The sequence below is a fragment of the Lolium perenne genome, chromosome 3 (genome assembly GCF_019359855.2).
Source record: "Lolium perenne isolate Kyuss_39 chromosome 3, Kyuss_2.0, whole genome shotgun sequence".
Lineage (NCBI taxonomy): Eukaryota > Viridiplantae > Streptophyta > Magnoliopsida > Poales > Poaceae > Lolium > Lolium perenne.
The window spans coordinates 172,978,311-172,996,504 of record NC_067246.2 but is presented as its reverse complement, the minus strand read 5'-3'; the positions used below and the strand labels follow the sequence as shown (position 1 = coordinate 172,996,504).

General features: G+C 46.1%; 3 protein-coding genes across 3 annotated transcripts; all 3 read right to left on the bottom strand.

The window, feature by feature from the left end:
* Window positions 1–741: 741 nt before the first annotated feature.
* On the bottom strand, window positions 742–3,682 carry LOC127318353 (uncharacterized; the record flags this gene model as incomplete). Its single annotated transcript, XM_051348832.2, has 6 exons — window positions 742–1,779; window positions 1,894–1,978; window positions 2,708–2,764; window positions 2,846–2,961; window positions 3,034–3,100; window positions 3,221–3,682. Coding segments are annotated over 6 exons (1,554 nt in total), but the record flags the coding sequence as incomplete, so codon positions are not given.
* On the bottom strand, window positions 3,567–7,380 carry LOC127318352 (DUF724 domain-containing protein 3-like). The gene is made up of 4 exons (XM_051348831.2): window positions 6,632–7,380; window positions 4,511–4,957; window positions 3,955–4,317; window positions 3,567–3,703 (listed from the first exon to the last, which is right to left on the bottom strand). Exons 1-4 carry the CDS (start codon window positions 7,118–7,120, stop codon window positions 3,683–3,685), a joined length of 1,320 nt encoding a protein of 439 aa, XP_051204791.1. The 5' UTR covers window positions 7,121–7,380; the 3' UTR covers window positions 3,567–3,682.
* A 5,073-nt stretch (window positions 7,381–12,453) lies between these two features.
* LOC127318354 (methylesterase 1) lies at window positions 12,454–13,409 on the bottom strand. Its single transcript, XM_051348833.2, has one exon. It carries the CDS (start codon window positions 13,345–13,347, stop codon window positions 12,553–12,555), a length of 795 nt encoding a protein of 264 aa, XP_051204793.1. The 5' UTR covers window positions 13,348–13,409; the 3' UTR covers window positions 12,454–12,552.
* Between the last annotated feature and the right edge of the window lie 4,785 nt (window positions 13,410–18,194).

The following is an 18,194-nucleotide window of genomic DNA, read 5'->3' as shown; positions in this document are numbered from 1 at the left end:
GTCTACACACAAGCAAATACCTAGTGTGAACACGGCAGGAGAGATGTCAGCGCACGCAGTGGGCCAAGATTTGATCCATGCGGATTGTGTCCCTTGGTCGTACGATGGGGAGGATGAACGGCGGGCGTGCAACCGATCCTAGCGCGAGAATCGGTCGGCCGACACCTAGCGTGACCCAAAATATAAACCATTAAGTTTTGTCTCAATATCTAAGATTAAAAGATAAGAAGTGTTACGTACAACAATTTTTATCTACACAAATAAACTTATGACACAGGACCATATGAAAACACACGTTCTCATATAATCGACCTGCCCGGCCGTTGTATATCTCAAAAAAAAAAAAAAAAACAGATCTCTAGCTCAGCCGTTGTATTTCTCAAAAATAGAAAGGAAGCATCAGCTCTAGAAATACTTTTCTCATTCAAATATTTATAGATAGTCCAGTAATGCAAGACAAACCAGAATTCACAAACAAAGAATCTTCACAAAAAACAAATTGCTCTACCATTACCCAGATAGCTCTCTCATCCTAGAGCATCCTTTCCAAAAGGGGGAACCTTCCCTAGACAACAAAACTACACCTTTTGAAACTGGAAACCCCCAGCCTCCCAAAGCCTTCGCTCATAGTAGCTGAAAGCCTGAAACCCAATTTGCAAAATGATACGTACTTGAATTGATGATTTCCAAAGCCCAAGAAGGAAATTACAACAGACATCATATAAAGGGGTATGCTGTCTATACAAGAGTACATAAGCGCCAATTTGCCCCTTAGACAACAGCCTCCTCCTCCAACCAGCAATACATTTTAGAACATTATTATCAATCATAACTTCATAAGCCTATACAAAGAAAGGGAAACCTTACAACAAAATATTTGTGCAAAACAGCAAATGATCAGCTCCTAAACATTAGAGAAGTCCATATAAGCTTATCATTTCCGAGTGCATGGGAATAGGACTAGCTATCTCTCATTCCCCTCCTAATGCATTAAAACAGCAGAAGAGTAAACTTATATAGAGCAAGTTGTAGTAGCAAGCACCAAGTCAGAGGCAGTATTGTCAGCAGGCAAGCATGCTTCCCACGGTGCAGTGGCAGTGCCGCCAGTGCGTCCGAAATCTCTCTCCGCGGACATATATAACTCCTCAGCTCGACAAGCATCCCCTTGGAGCTTGGAGATTTCTAAACCTATTGCTGATTTCTGCTCCACGAGCGATGCCTTCTCCTCTTGAGCATGCAAAAGCATTCGCTCCAGCTCCTTGATGCCTATGTCTAGTATTCCCACCTTTTGTTCAACTTTGTTGTATGCTCCTTCCTTCTCAAGTATATCATGTTCCAGAATCGCCTTCTTGCCCTTGAAATCCATGTGACGACTCTTAATACGGAGCAGGTTCTCGAGACGCTCCTTCAGGGTGCCAACTTCAAACCCATTCTCTTCCAGCTCTGCAAGGCTGCTCATTTTCTGCTGAAATTTGTTATCGTCGTCCTGAATTCGCATATTTTGTATGCTCTCGGCCAAATGGGAAAATGAAATCACAAGTCCTATAGCCTTTCCTTCACGCAATTCTGGGTGGGAATCCTGCAGCAGCTTACTGAAGTGTAGATTTTGTGGTAGCCTTGTGAAGACCTCCATTTTATTGAGGAGTGCCAACAGCAAAGAACTTGTAACGAGTTCAGGAGGAAGACCATTGCTGTTAGGTGCTGGCATAAAGGCGGATAGATCCATGGTCATAGCAGGATGCACCAGTATCCTACCAGGATGCGCCAATGAGGAAGACCCTGTCAATTTCAAGCGAAGAGGTTAGATCCAATGCATGATACATCGACAACCATATTGGCTGTTAAAATCATGGTTCTGGTCAGACACAATAGTTCTTATGCACCACAAATTACCTTCTGAGTTTGGGCAAGGCATACAGTTCATGAAGTTATCTTTTTCCTTGAGACAGATGCCTGCAATGTTGTTCACCATTCCCATCTGTAAACAAAAATCATTAATATATGATTACAGTTTACATGAAATTACAAAGGCAACATTTGGGACACCAAAAAGTATCACCTGCTAAAGAAATGATAGTAGAACAGACGGTTTACTGTTTTTGGTAACCAGCCAAGTGCATGCGTGTTTCAACAGTTCTCAGTCGATATCATAAACTTTTATAAATTAATGTTACATGAATCCCCCACATAAATGAGTGAAGTTGTGCTTGAAAGTTCATTTGGTAACTAGCTAAGTGCAAGTACATATTGCAGCAACCACATGAAATTCATCGCTCCCAAAGAGTTGTTCTTAAATTTGGAAACTGCATACAAAAATGACATCATATCGAAAAGCCACAGATAATCATACAACATGTCACATGAAACAAGTGCGGATGTAATTCAGTCCCAAAAGGAGGACGCCCTTCTGTGGTATGATCACCTATCCGCATGTAATTCAGCTACCTAAACATTTGAAATGAATGAAATTCAGGTGGGGATCCTCTCCCCACTTGGTGAACGTTTCAAAAAAAAAGTGTGCATGATCCATTAATTTCCAGGAGACCCATAGAGGTTCCTTGCTGCATACACAAATCCACAGAAGACCCTCAAGGCGGAGGCACCATCACCAAGAACAAAAAAAAATGCATCTTATCTTCTGAAATCCGGTTTTAGGGATGCAGCCACTTTACTGATACAGAAAGGAGTTACAAGCAAATGGACTTACCACATCATGGGTCTTTTTACATCGCTCGGGTACTTCCATACCCTTTGATGGAAGAAACTGAAACAAGGTTGCAGTAAGTCAGTAACATGATGCATTATTAGTAAGCTTTTCAATGCACAAGACATCAACCTTAACAACCTGTTCTGCAGATGAAGATGACCCTATTTTCAGATAAATTGAGACCTCAGAATTTCTTGACAGTTGTCTCATTGAGCTGGCTTTTCCATGTACTGGATCACCAATGCTCTGCTTACCTGGTGATGTTTTCATTGTAGTTAGACAGATTTAATCAGTGTCACGTAAGCCCTTGTAACAAAAATACTTACTGTTTTGGGAAGTTAATGAAAAGGTGTCTGGTACTTCATCGCAGTCATCAGCCAACAAAATCTTAGCCTGTTTTGAGATAAGTTAGTAAGAAAAGACAAACATGAAAAGTGGTTTTTGATCTCAAAGTAAAATGAATGGTATACTATAAATCGACTATGATGCAAAAGGTGATAGAATAGCGTGCACCTCTGTAACTTCTTGGCACATTTCCTGAATGCCATCTCTAGCCGTAGAATCATAAGGTGCCACTGGCTCAGCTTCAGAACAAACATGATCCGAAAGTGGCAGTTCTTTTCTTTCATTCAATGTAGGGAGCACTTGAAGTGGCTGCATCATTAAATCTGGGTAGCATGACAGAGGAGTTAGTGGAGCACCCTCGTTATTGGAAAGAACATGTGATGCCTCCTCTAGTCCCAAAGCTAGCAACACACATTGGTTAGACGAAGTATTTTGTGCTGAATTGGGCAATGATTCTTGATGAAGTTGAACAGTCCTGCAATTAAGCCCATCTCCTGTGTCAATGGGACTTTTCCGCCTTTTCCTTCTCCTGCCAGGGTTACAATTGGAACTGTCGTCGATTTCAATAACATCACTGTATCCAGAGCTATCACTAATTTCAACCACATCAAGGTATGAAGATTTGTCGTTTCATCTTGTATTAGCAAATGCCTGTAAAAATATGAACCAAACCACGTGACACTCATTGAAGAATGATAATCAGTGCTGATGGGAGAAAGAAAGAAAGACAAAAAAACACTTATGTCATAAGTATGCCAGCATTTGGTAGTAAAGCATAAATCTTGTGAGACAGGAGAGCATAAATGCACCATATGTTCTGAGACTAAGTGCATACATAGCCTTCTCATTATAGTGCATCAACAAACTAAGAAGCATGCAAGAAGTAGAAACCAAGGGGGTACCTTCGTCAGACAGTTTCGCTTTTTCCGATCGCCATGTTTGCAACTCATGTTTAGCACTATTTTAGATTCCGGCATGCACTCCTTACCCTTTGCCTCAATTTCATTGTCCAGATTTTCCATCATCGTGGTGTGCTTATCTGCGGGAGCTTCCATATCTATGTCACCCTTTGATGATGATCCAGTTGTAACTTCATTAGGATGTAAAGAATGCCTCATGTGTAGCCCTTCATTTCTCACGTTATCTGTCCTCATCCTTTTGTTACGGACAAAGCTATTCCGATCACTATCTCCACCAGGTGTCAAGAATACTGGTGATAGGCTGTTTTCAATAGAAAGTGTATACTTTCTTTTCCTAGCATGTTTCTAGTAAACAGGAGCAAGTATTAGTTTAGAACACATGAATGAAATATTCAACAGAACTAACAAATAAATAATCAGTAATATTGGCAGCAAGCAATCCAAAAAAATGTAAAGACTGTAAACTTGCATTCATGTAAACGGTCGAAAAATGAAGGATGTAGAAACAAAAGAAACAATAGAGCAAGGTCACACAAACCTTGTGAAGCTGGTAAGATGCCTTTGTTGAGGAAAGCCTCCATTGCTGTCCATCCCATTTGCAGCAGGGTCTGAGGAATGCACTCGACACAAGTGTGTAGTCCTCCTCATCAGCGTTGTTGTGATTTTTCACCCTTACTGCATATTTGCTAGATTCACAACTTCCAATTTCTGAAATGACACCCGGTAACCAAGTACCATCCTGATACACTTCCACCTCTGCAGATGGCTCCAAGTTATATTGAAACTTTAATCTATCAAAGTCTGGTGGCGGCCGGATGTAACGAGAATGTAGGACCAGAATTGAGCGTTTACTATCCCCATGCTGAACTACATAGTTTGCAGAGTCAACCATCTTAATGACAGTAGCAGTCATAATACCCTGCTTTCCTTGAGGACATATTACTTCCACATTGCTCCCCTCATCATACAGTGGCACTCTTGGAACCTGCATGCAAATTCACAACAGCAGAATATTAGTGATTCTCTTTCACTAGCTAATAACTGCTCATCGGAGTCGTATGTTCAATTAGGGAAGCTTACTGCATGCACCAAACAGTTAAAGGTTTCAGAGAGTTCCTTTCATAGAAAAATAATCTTAAACTTCATAATATACATACCAAATTTCATTCGGCAAACACATGTATACAAGGGTGGTTAGTTTTATGCCATTTGTAAGATAATTTCCTAATCTCATTACAAATCCACCTTTTTCAATTGCTGTGGTATTTTGGCACATGAGTTCTTTAGTCTGAATGCTTCGGTGCTCTATCTGTCATTATGGAGCCAACTTTATTTTACTGACTTCATGTAATCAAGAATGCATATATCAGCAAAAAATGACCTACTTATTTCTTTGCTGAATTCAGGTAAAACGTACGGCTGTAAATGTGATAAGCTGGGTCAGTTAAAATTAGGACCAAGTGCCTCCCATTAGTGTGTGTATGCATGAGCACATGTGTAGACTCTTGTTGATGCTCTAGAGATGGGTTAGCCATTTTGCATGAGTTAAGAAAATTGCAAATGGTTTGTCGTGTAGTGTGTGGCCGGAGAAAATGGGGTTTGGCTAAGCCGAACTGGAACTTCGTTACTACAGTAAAGAGAAACTGAAGTCCCCAGAAGCCAGAATTAGTCCATGCTAATCAAGTAATCATGGCAATATGGTTAAGGTGAACATAAAAAGTACTCTTTGTGTTTTTTAATACAAGGCCACTATCAAAAATACAATTTTCATCTATACAAGGCCACTATCTTTTTCCAAGAAAGAATTGATTAGTATTCTCTCTAGTATAATGAGATAGTGACCTTGTATACAAGAACGCAGGGAGTAACTTGATTTGAACTGGCATCACATATTTTCACCAAATTAGTACTGTCTCAACATAAATTAGTTTCTAAACTAACAAGTTTTAGATCTTTATGACTAGGGAGAATGGTCAAAATACCATGGAAAGGACTGTAACTGTCAAAAGGTCAATGCAAACAAGGATTATAGGTAAGTTTGCCATCCTCACAAGGACCAGCAGGTGGTCAAATGACCATCCTGTCCTTGCATGAAAGCCCGACTGCCTTAAGAAAATTCAGAAGGTAAACACTTCCAAGTATTGAAAACATCTGGAGAAAATTGTAAATGAATTTTGGGTGACCTGATATTTTTGGGCCTGAAATATCTCAACTGTACCATGATAGTTCTTTTTAGACTCTTTATTATTTTGTACATCATAGAAATCGACACACTTTTTATCGAAATTTCTAGGTTAACACTTCATCCAGCAATAGATATCATACGGTCTTGCCAAATCGAAAGGAACTAGCTCTTCATTGCTCAAAATAGCACAAACTCATTAATTCAAATGGCAAGTTTAGTGGCCAATGCCTTCTTTAGTAATTTTATAAACCAAGTGAGAAACAAACCAACAGCCCTTACATAAAAAATGGAGAACAAACCAACAGCCCTTGAGAACACGAGATAGTTTCCCCTATTATTTTAGGAAATGTATACTGATGGCTGTGCAGTTTCTGAGTATTTCCAGGAAATTCAAACAAGCGCCCCAAAATTGGGAGCAACATTACAAAATCGGGGGCAGCAGAACTCGCAATTCTATCTACAGAAAAGGCTCACCACGTCCTGCATATCCATCCAGCGCCCGCGCACGAATACTCGCCGCGGACGGACAAGCGAAGCCACAACTTCCACCACCTCCCGAGTTGGGAGCGACACGGCGTACCGCGGCTCCGTCACGGTCGACGCAGGCCACGCGCCGGACACGACCCCCGGCCACCACCCCTCATTGTGGTACGCCTCCACCATGTCAAAGACGTTGAGGTCGCACCGCGCCGCGCCCGGGGGAGGCAGTGGCGACGGCCTCGGCCGCACGTTCGCCGGAGCTACGGCCTCCCGCAGTGGGCCGCCGCCGCCGTCCTCGACTAGGGTTGAGTATACTACCTCGTAGCCGCCGGAGCCGGGGAGGCGCGCGGTGACGATGGCTTCGTAGTAGGCGCCGTGGAAGCCGCGGTCGGCAATCTGCACCTCGACCTCGGACCCCACGGCGTAGCGCCGGAGAAGGCCGCCGCCGCTGCCCACAGTCCCCTCCTCCTCCACGGGCGCCATGGTCGCGGGGCTGCTTCCCCTATGGCTGAGTTTAATTGGGGGGATATGATCAGTGTCACAGTGTGAGAGTAGAGAGAAGAGAGTAGAGAGTTTGAACTTCGAAAATTCGAACTCGGCGGCGGCTGCTTGTCCGTTGGGGTTTCAGCAAGGTCCTTTTTCTTCTCGTTTTTTTCGTGTGTGCATTGGATCAATCCTCTATTCATATGGATAGTACTCCTGCTCCTACGCAGCAGGGGCACTGGGGCACCCTGTTCTCATTCTCCGCCTACTCTATTTCCTACATGAATGCAACTAAGAGCATCTCCAACCACGCCCTCCAAAGCGTCCTCCAAACCGCGCCGGATTAAGCGTTTGAGGGACGTGTTTTATTCGTGCCGCCTTTGGGGGATGTCGCTCCCAAGCCGCGTCTCCCAAACGCCTCCTCCAAACATTTAAAATACTTCTTTTTAACACATAACCATTTATCAAATATAGCATATGAATGAAAATGTTTGCGAGGATTGTTTTCAAATTAAATTACAACAAACAATAAAATAAGTAAACAAATATAATAAATAGGGCTACATGCTAGATCAAGGTGCCACGGTATTTCCTTTGATCCTCCACAAATGCTCAACGAGATCAGCTTGAAGTTGATCATGAACATTGCTGTCACGGATCTCTGCGTGCATGGCGAGAAGATCAGCAAAATCTGCAGGCAACTCATGATCAACCTTCGCAAGAGGGTCCTGACACTCATAGGGACCAACATGTGTCCTGACATGATTCTTGCGGTCATTCTCGATGATCATGTTGTGCATGATCACACAAGCCTGCATCACCTCCCACGTTTGGTCGTGAGACCAGCTTAAAGCAGGGTACCGGACAATGGCAAATTGTGCTTGAAGCACACCAAATGCCCGCTCGACATCCTTCCTGCAAGCCTCCTGTCGCGTAGCAAAGTGGGAATTCTTCAGACCTGATGGATTCGATATTGTTTTGACAAAAGTGACCCATTTTGGATATATACCATCGGCTAGATAATAGCCTTTGGTTTGGTATATTGATGGCCATTGGTCTCATAGTTGCATGGTGGAGCATGCCCTTCCACTAGTCTGCTGAACACCGGAGACTGCTGCAACACGTTGATGTAATTGTGTGATCCCGCCATGCCAAAGAAAGAATGCCAAATCCACAGGTCATAATCTGCCACAGCTTCAACCACCACACTGCAATATCCATGACGCCCTTTGTATATACCTTGCCAAGCAAACGGGCAGTTCTTCCATGCCCAGTGCATGCAATCGATGCTTCCAAGCATTCCAGGGAATCCTCTGGCAGCATTTTGTGCCATGATCCTTGCAGTCTCTTCCTCAGTTGGCCCTCTCAAATAGTATTTGCCGAACTTTCTCACCACAGCTCGGCAAAACTTGTACATGCACTCAATGGTAGTAGACTCACTCATGCGAAGGTAGTCGTCCTGTGTATCGGCAGGTGCTCCGTATGCAAGCATCCTCATGGCGGCGGTGCACTTCTGAATGGACGAGAACCCGACAACGCCTACAGCGTCGAGCTTGAGCTTGAAGTTGGGGTCGAACTCTCGAACGCCATGGAGGATATTCATGAAAAGGCCCTTGCTCATCCTATACCGGCGCCGAAAATTGTCTTCATGTGTTGCACCATCTGCAAAGTAGTCGTTGTGCAGCATGGTATGCCCCTCCATCCTCTGTCGGGGCTTCGACTTCCTTCTTCCCCGCCTTGATCCTCCGCGGCGTGGCCTCTTCCTCTTCTCCGCCTCAGCGTCAACCAAGTCCTGGAGGGACGCGATGATCAGCAAATGCTCCCGCAGGTCATCGTCAAAGGCTTGCTCGTCCTCCAGCAGCAGGGAAAGCATCTCATCGTCGCTGTCCATGGCTAAAGCAAAATCAATGGTTAAAATTGCGCCGAGGCAGACGACGCAACAAACAGCGGCCAAACGCGCCTACCTGGCAAGTCGTCGAGCACCTTCTGTGCGCGGAGGTGGGGCGGATTTGACGACGCGTTCTGGGACGCGCTGGCGAAGCGGCGGCGGCGGCACGACCGGCGGGAGCCCCACCCGCGACGATGGTGCCGACTCTCAGTAGAGATCAGACGCCCAAACGTCTGGGAAATCCAGTGGCGGCCAAAGAGTGGGAGGCGCGGGAAGGAAGGAGCGACGAGAAAAGAGGCGCGAACCAACGGTTTATGCAAATAGTCGCCGACATGTGGGAGCCCGCCTCGCTTTCATTGTGTCCGGCGTGCCCGGAGCGTCCCCTGTGGGACGGGGACGGGCTCGGGGCGCCGGACACCGTATCGGGGCGCGCCGGACAAAAATAGTCTTTGGGGACGCGGCTGGAACATTTTTTTGGTCCGGCGCGGCCCAAATTGCTTTGGGGGCGCTTTGGGGGACGCGGCTGGAGATGCTTTAAGAACATAAATAGCTCACATAAATACATGCTTGTAAGCACAAATGTAATTCCCTTTAATCTTTTCAAAAACTTTTATCTCTTTTCAACACTTAAGCCAATTGACATTTCCTGCCTAAAATGTGGTAACATTTCCAAAACTAAATCACATAATATTCCACATTTTTCGCTCTGAGGATAAGAAGAAAACTGCTCCCGGGTCGCTCACACCTGAGCGACTCCGGAGCCCATGTGGCCCTGTTACCCTACCTAACCCTCCCCATCTCGATTCCTCTAGCCGGTGCCGGCAGCGGTGGTGGCACCCGTCCCGCCGAAGGCCAAGGGCAGAGGAGGCGCGCATCTTCTGGGTTCCGGGCGGAGGATCACGGTGTTGGATGCGCGCGCGAGGTCTACGGGGGAGAAGAGCTGGAAGGCTAGGCGGTGGCGCTGGGCTGTGGCGAAGCAGGCGAGGCTTCGACCTTTGTTGGCTCTCTGACCCGTTGGTCCGTGACGTGTGGGAAGAGGCACGGGCCAGGCCTGATCCGGGCCCGCAGGTCGTGGCTATTGCACATGCACGCATCGACTGGATGTGGGCAACAACGGCGCTTGGGAGGCAACGCCAGGATCGGGCCAATGTGTCACACTCCTCTGTGCTTGCATTATCTGGCGGTGTCGCTGGACGGCGCGCGTCTAGGGTCTTCGATCGAGATTGCTCCATCCGTTCAATGGCAGTCGGCATCCCGACGGCTTGCCTCCTCCTCAACCTTTCGGCTGGTGGGGTGGGGACTACTAGTGTGGCTTTGAGTAAAGGTTCCAACTCACGCCAAGATGTCATATGTCGGATGCGAGTCCCGGGATCTGGCTGGTGTGTCATGTTCCGGAAGGCTTCACCGACGAACTTCATTGGGAAATTTATGCCCAGAGATTGCTGGATCGGGTGTGATTTGATCGTGCACACCCTGTTTTTCTCTGGCCATTTGATTTCAGAGGGAGCGTTGCGAAGCTCTGCTGGTTGTTACCATCAGGGAGCATACTTTCTCGTTTTCTCGTTCCATGGTGAAGTCAGTCAGTGGGGAATATCAATGATGTCGGGATCTGAGGATTAGCTATGGTGGTTCTAGTCTTTGTGGCGACAAGGAATTGGCTTGGTAGTCCGTGACTTGGAGTAGTGGCATCATAATTGGGGTCGTTAGCACATGTGAAGTTCGCAGTCTTACCTCTCAGGGTGAAAATCCAAGATCTGGCCTTAATTTGTTGTGTCTAGCAATAATCTCGTTGAAGGAATTGTTTTTGAGGAGGACTTTCTCGAGAGTGAAAATCTAAGATCTTTGATCGGACGATGACGGTGCTTGTGCACCGTTTTCTTCTTGGAGGCGTCGCTTTTTGGAGAGTTTGGAGTTCAGGTGTTGTCATCGTGGTGGATGTATTGTTGCTGCTTCAAGGAATAGTTTTTTTTTGGTTGCCTACATCCGTAATGCCGCGAGAGTAATATGTTATTGCAGAGGCTGAATGTAATTGATATCTTCGTAATATTAATACATGTTCCTTATCGAAAAAATGAGAATGAAACACTATAACAAGGCGTTATTTTCTATAGCTACTTGAATTCTCGGTAGAACAAGAGAATATTACATTAGATAAAAATTTATTGGAACATAATGAATTCATTACGTAGTACCCCTTCGCTCGTGAGGATTCTCTCCCATCGGCGGCCACCTCCGATGTGGCCGCCGATGTGGCCTTCGGTCCATGGAAGTGCGGCGGATCGCAGCTCTCGTTGGCAAAAGGGCTCCGTTTCCCAGTTTTGACGGCTTCCACCGTCTTCAGGGTTTTTGTTTGTAGGGGCAACTCTCAGGTGGTTGTGGTGGCACCTCGTGCAATAATGTTTCCTTGGCTTCAACCCCATCTCGATGACGATGTCGAGAAGATCCCGAGTGTAGTGTGGTCTTCGAGGATTTCGTTTGGCTGTGGGGATAATCTTCGAATCGTCAAGGAGCTTCATCGGCAATTCATCCTACTTCTTCGTCTTCGGGATGGATGTGGTCTTTTCGACCCGTTCGGCGACTTTTCGTCCGCAACCAACAACCTCGGGCCGACTTAGGGAGGAGCGGTAGCGGCGGCGCGCCGTCGACACGGTCTGGAGGTTGAAGATGAAGGGCTTCTCAAGGATTTCGTTGTAATTTTCATTTTTCTTGAGCTGCTTTGTACTAATTGATGTTTCTTTTAATGCTAGTGTCCTATTCGCAAAAAAACTAAATATATTTATTAATAATTTTGTAAATTAACTGAGAAATACTAAGATTTTCTTAGTCGACTCAGAATAGACAAACTCGGGGTAAAAAGAGGCAACAGAACATATTTGAAATGAGATAACTAAAAGAGGGTAAGAAGTAGAACACACTCTTAATTAAAAAATAGATGTAATCCTAAATGCAGTGGTACATCCTACAAGATAGAGGTGACTATTAGGGCATGTATAATGGGCTGATGTCAGCATTTTCTTACGCCTGCCACGTAGAAATTTTGCTTAGTTGGAGGAGAGAGAAAGAAAAAGGAGAAGGTTGTCTTTTCTTAGCTAAGGGATGATCTCTTATGAAATAAGAGAAGACTATTTTGCCTATTGTACGACTTGTCTTTCCTTAGCCACATAATTTCCTACTAAAAATAATTAATTCTTATTTATTATAAGGGATGACAATAAGAGATAATATATTTATCATCTTCTCTAGATGACCGTAGACTACTAAGAGAAGGTATATCTTCCCTATCATTGTACATGCCCTTATGCCCTTATGTTCTTGTCTGCTAAATCTAAATCCAGTGAGATACTTTTTAAGTCTCAGTCAATCCTGAATTTAGTCAAATTAGATAAGTAAGCACTTTGCTATAAACTGATTGCACCAAACTGAAATTGCACCTTTCCTGACTCGATAAAGTCTGCAAGTTGCTTTTTATTGCGCTAAAATTACACTTGTGCAAATGAACGAGACTAAAATCTCAGGGGATATGAATGGAGTTTGAGCAGATGGATCAAACGTAGGTGTTGGCAATGTCGGCGAGGTGTCCGGCCAGCTCCTCCGGCTTGGAGAGCATGGCCATGTGGTCGGCGTCTTCCATCTCCCTGACCTCCGCCACGGGAATGCTGGCGATCATCCGCCTCTGGTACTCCTCTATCATGGCCAGATCCTGCTTGGCGACCACATACACCTTGCTGACCGCGCCGTAGCGGTCGGCGCTGAAGGGCGGGTGTTGCTTCTGGTCGGCGACGTAGTAGGAGCTGACCCGCGCCAGGCTCTGGGACAGCGTGTAGTCCTCTTCCGGGCTGAGCTGGTACAGCAGCCGCCGCAAGAACTCGGGCCCGAGGAACACCGACGGCGGGGCGTGCCCGTCGTCCGTCACGGAGTCCATCCAGTCGAGCAGGGGCAGCTCCTCGATGGCGCGGGTGCGCGGGCCGGCACAGTCCGGCATGAAGGCGGTGACGAACACGGCGGCGGCCACCTTCTCCGGGAGCTCCTCCGCCGCGAGCGCGATGCTCATCCCGCCGAAGCTGTGGCCCACCAGCACCGCCCTCTCGCCTGGCGGGAGGGCGCGGAGCGCGTCGAGCAGGGGCCGCGAGTAGTCCTCGAACGTGGGCGCGTCGCGCAGCTGGCGAGCGTCCGCGCCCGAGGCCGCGAGGTCCGGGGCGTCCACGCGGTGCCCGGCGGCGCGGAGCAGCGTGGCGACCTTGTACCAGCACCACCCACCGTGGCCCGTGCCGTGGACCAGGATGATGCGCTTCGACGCCGCCGTGGCGGCCGCTGGCGCGGACGAGGACGGCATGGGCATGGCCGAGCAGTGGATGGAATGGATACCGGGTATGCTTGGCTAGCTGCTTGGTTTCTTTGACACTTGATGCTACTTGCTACGCCTATGGGTTCATTTATGCGGCAGCTTGAGAGGAAGTGGCGAGGCGCGGTATTGTCACGGCTGATGCAACGATATCACTGTTCATGCGGCGGCTTCAAGATAAGTGGCTGACACTTCCTACAGTACTAGGCTCGGGTCAAAGTTTGATGCTCCGACTTTTTCTGCATCGGTAGGCTGCGAATAATGGATGGTAAGACCATGTACAATGGTTATATCTTAAGAATACCACGTAGAATAATTGATGATATGGAGGAGAGACAAATAGAAAAAAGAGGTTGTTTTCTCGGGCAGCTCGTAACAAATTGAGCAACTCTGGAGTTAAACGTGAAATAAGCACGCGAGTCAACTTGCAGAGCAAACGTCCATGTGTGCGCCGTTAGGGTAGTAATAGATAAGAGGCGAGGCGAGTCGACCCGGTGCGACTCGACCCGTTGACTCACTCGCGCCCCACCTCTGTCTCTCTTGTCGCTCCGGTCGATTGAAGCGCCGCCGCGCCGCCAGGCCGCACCCCGCCGCACCTCGCCGTCGCAATGCCGTCGTGAAATGACGGAGAGAGCAGCGACGACAGCCTGCTGTCCGATTTCGACTACGGCCACGGCCTCAGCCCTCGCAAGCCGGTACGTACACTGCTCACTGACTAGGGTTAGGGTTTCGACTACGGCCACGGCCTCAGACCTGTCAATTGAAGCTTAGATCTTGCCTCCGTGTTCCTTCTCTTAGATCCCAGAAACAATTTTGGACACCGAGTTCACTAGGTGCGGTGATTGCGATTTGAGGTGCAACCATGATATGCCAATGTACAAGTTTGTTTGTTTCGAAGGAGAGAATACGGGCAGAAGATTTCTGGCTTGTGGATGCAAGGTTAGGAACTATAATGCATTTTTTATATAGCCATTGATATATAGAGAATATAGTATGACCATTGCACAATATAGTATGACCAGAGAATATAGTATGCCCACAATTTAGTATCTGTATGTAGCATAATTTAATATGATCAATGCTTACTTTGTTATGACCATATTAGTAAGCAATTTAATATGACCAGTGCTTACTTTGTTATGACCAGATTAGTAAGCAATTTAATAAGAACACAATTTAGTAACTATATGTAGCATAATTTAATAACATGGATATAGCTACTGCCTATTTAGGATAACAAGATGGATATAGCTACTGCCTTATTAGTATTTACATGCAATTTTGTTGATGGATGTAGCTAATGCCTTCATAACAAAATATAGCTACTGCCTTCATGTAATTTAGCATAATTGTTGATGGATTTTCATGGATAATTTAGGATGAGGAGATGTGTGACAAGGTTGAGTGGGTAGATGGGCCATGGCCACCTCCACTGCAGAGGAGTTGGTCAAGCTTTGGGCCATGCATGATAAAGAGAGGGACAGTAGGATACATGGTAATGTGGAGTATGCCACTAAGAATTACCAACTGACATTACAGAAAAAAGAGTTGGAGAAGAAGAATATGGAGTTGCACAAGCAAGTGGGCAATGCTCTGGAATATGTTTCAGAGATAACTTCTCATGACCTTGAGCTAGAAGTGGCAAAGAGAGAGAAGGCAGAGCAAAAAGTGATATCATTGAGGGAAGAAAAGAAGAGGCTGGAGCATGAGCTGGCAAAGAGGCCCAAGACAGATGATGAATGCTCAACTTTGAAGGAGGAAAAGAAGAGGCTAGAGTACTATGTGGCAGAACTCCTCAAGCAATCCCATGCTCAGAAGGACAAGATGAAGAAGATAGCTGAGATTTGTGGGGAATGAGTCTGTTTGCATGTAATAATTTAGTACTTTGTGCCTTGGTGAACTATGTTAGCATGTAATGGAAGTACTGTGCTTTGCTGAATTATGTAGTAGATGGAACTAGTTTGATCTTATCATGTAATGGAACTACTGTCAGTTTGTTTTACTATTGCTGTATGTTCTGAATTATTCTTGGTGTAAGGGTATATTGCCCATATGTGTGGTTTTTGTAATTAATGACAACCCCTATGGACTAATGTTTTCATTGAGTTTATATGAAGGAATATTCCATAGGTACTACTTGTAAATGTGTTGGATTCAAGTATTGATGCCATGTAGATAAAGATACACCTTGTGTATTGGCATCAAGATCATTGATTTAAAGATATATATGTGATATGATCAAGAAGAAGAAATGAAGATGGAGTTCTTATGTGGAACTCAATATTATCCATGCTCTATCTTATGTGATAAGCAATGGATGATCAAGATCTTGAGAGCTTGATTCCAAGTGAAGAATTCTTTATATACACCAAGAGATATTATGATAGAGTATGAGAAGATACAAGGTTGAGTTGGTCAAGTTCAAGAGGAGCATCTCAAGTGGATCACATGCTTGAAGCTTGCTGTCCATTTGGTGATAATGGACATGTGAAGATGTGCATCAATGAAGCCTTACCATCATAGTGTATGGGGTAGCATTTGTGAGTCTTCACGAAGTAACGATGATTAAGTAAGGCATTCCGGCTTGAGTGGAGCTTCAAGAGCTATCATCAAGATCAAGCGGGATGCGCAAGGAAAAGGTATGGCCTTGCTAGGTTTTCCTTTTACCGGTCTCAAGGTGGTTGTTGGGAGACCGGATTATAGGATAGATAGCCGCACTATCAAGAGGGGCTTTCGGTTGGGTACCTTGATCACATCGTCTTAGGAAGCTCAATCATTTGCATACTTTGCATATCCCTATTGCTTCTTGGTGTTTCTCTATGAGAGGTTCTTGAGCTTGTTGCTAGCTTTACAACAAGCCCAAGTTCATCGAAAACGGAATCCGCATGCATCTTCTATTGCGTTTTCGAGTTTGGACGTCTTCACCGTTTCTTGACGGTGGGAGACTCCCTCTCTAAAAACATCTAAAAATATCCTGTGAGGATTCTATTCGTCGTTATCTTTCCAACAAAATTGGTTTCATGTCAATCGGGGTCCGGACAAAAAAGTTATCACAGTTTTTCTATAACATGTTTTACCTGCTTGCCCGGTTTCTCACCCGGCGTGATCGGCCGTCCCACCGGCCGGCCCGGTTCAAACCGGCCCGTGGACTGATGCCAACCAGGCCATGTACTGTAAGACACAGAAGTGTCCCGGTCATGGCCCGGTCACAGGCCCGGTTTGGACCGGCCGGGTCCGGCCCCTCGTCCGGTCTGACCGGGCGGTGGACCGGTGATGCGTGTGGTTGGCACGTCCGTTGGGAACCCCAAGAGGAAGGTGTGATGCGCACAGCGGCAAGTTTCCCTCAGTAAGAAACCAAGGTTTAATCGGACCAGTAGGAGTCAAGAAGCACGTTGAAGGTTGATGGCAGCGAGATGTAGTGCGGCGCAACACCAGTGATTCCGGCGCCAACGTGGAACCTGCACAACACAACCAAGATACTTTGCCCCAACGAAACAGTGAGGTTGTCAATCTCACCGGCTTGCTGTAACAAAGAGTTAACCGTATTGTGTGGAAGATGATTGTTTGCAGAAAACAGTAGAACAGGATTGCAGTAGATTGTATTTCAATAAAGAGAATTGGACCGGGGTCCACAGTTCACTAGAGGTGTCTCTCCCATAAGACGAACAGCATGTTGGGTGAACAAATTACAGTTGGGCAATTGACAAATAAAGAGAGCATGACCATGCACATACATATCATGATGAGTATAGTGAGATTTAATTGGGCATTACGACAAAGTACATAGACCGCCATCCAACTGCATCTATGCCTAAAAAGTCCACCTTCAGGTTATCATCCGAACCCCCTCCAGTATTAAGTTGCTAACAACAGACAATTGCATTAAGTAGTGCGCGTAATGTAACTAGTGACTACATCCTTGAACATAGCACTAATGTTTTATCCCTAGTGGCAACAGCACATCCATAACCTTAGTGGTTCTTGTCACTCCTCCAGATTCACAGAGGCATGAACCCACTATCGAGCATAAATACTCCCTCTTGGAGTTACTAGCATCAACTTGGCCAGAGCATCTACTAATAACGGAGAGCATGCAAGATCATAAACAACACATAGATATAACTTTGATAATCAACATAACAAGTATTCTCTATTCATCGGATCCCAACAAACGCAACATATGGAATTACAGATAGATGATCTTGATCATGTTAGGCAGCTCACAAGATCCGACAATGATAGCATAATGGGGAGAAGACAACCATCTAGCTACTGCTATGGACCCATAGTCCAGGGGTAGACTACTCACACATCACACCGGAGGCGACCATGGCGGCGTAGAGTCCTCCGGGAGATGATTCCCCTCTCCGGCAGGGTGCCGGAGGTGATCTCCTGGATCCCCCGAGATGGGATCGGCGGCGGCGGCGTCTCTGGAAGGTTTTCCGTATCGTGGTTATCGGTACTGGGGTTTTCGTCACGGAGACTTTTTATAGGCGAAAGGGCAGGTCAAGAGGCGGCACGGGGGCCCCACACTACAGGCCGGCGCGGCCAAGGGGGGCCGCGCCGCCTATGGTGTGGCCCCTCCGTGGCCCCTCTTCGTCTCTCCTTCGGACTTCTCGGGAAGCTTCGTGAGAAAATAGGCCCCTGGGCTTTGATTTCGTCCAATTCCGAGAATATTTCCTTACTAGGATTTCTGAAACCAAAAACAGCAGAAAACAAAGAAGCGGCACTTCGGCATCTTGTTAATAGGTTAGTTCCAGGAAAATGCACGAATATGACATAAAGTGTGCATAAAACATGTAGATAACATCAATAATGTGGCATGGAACATAAGAAATTATCGA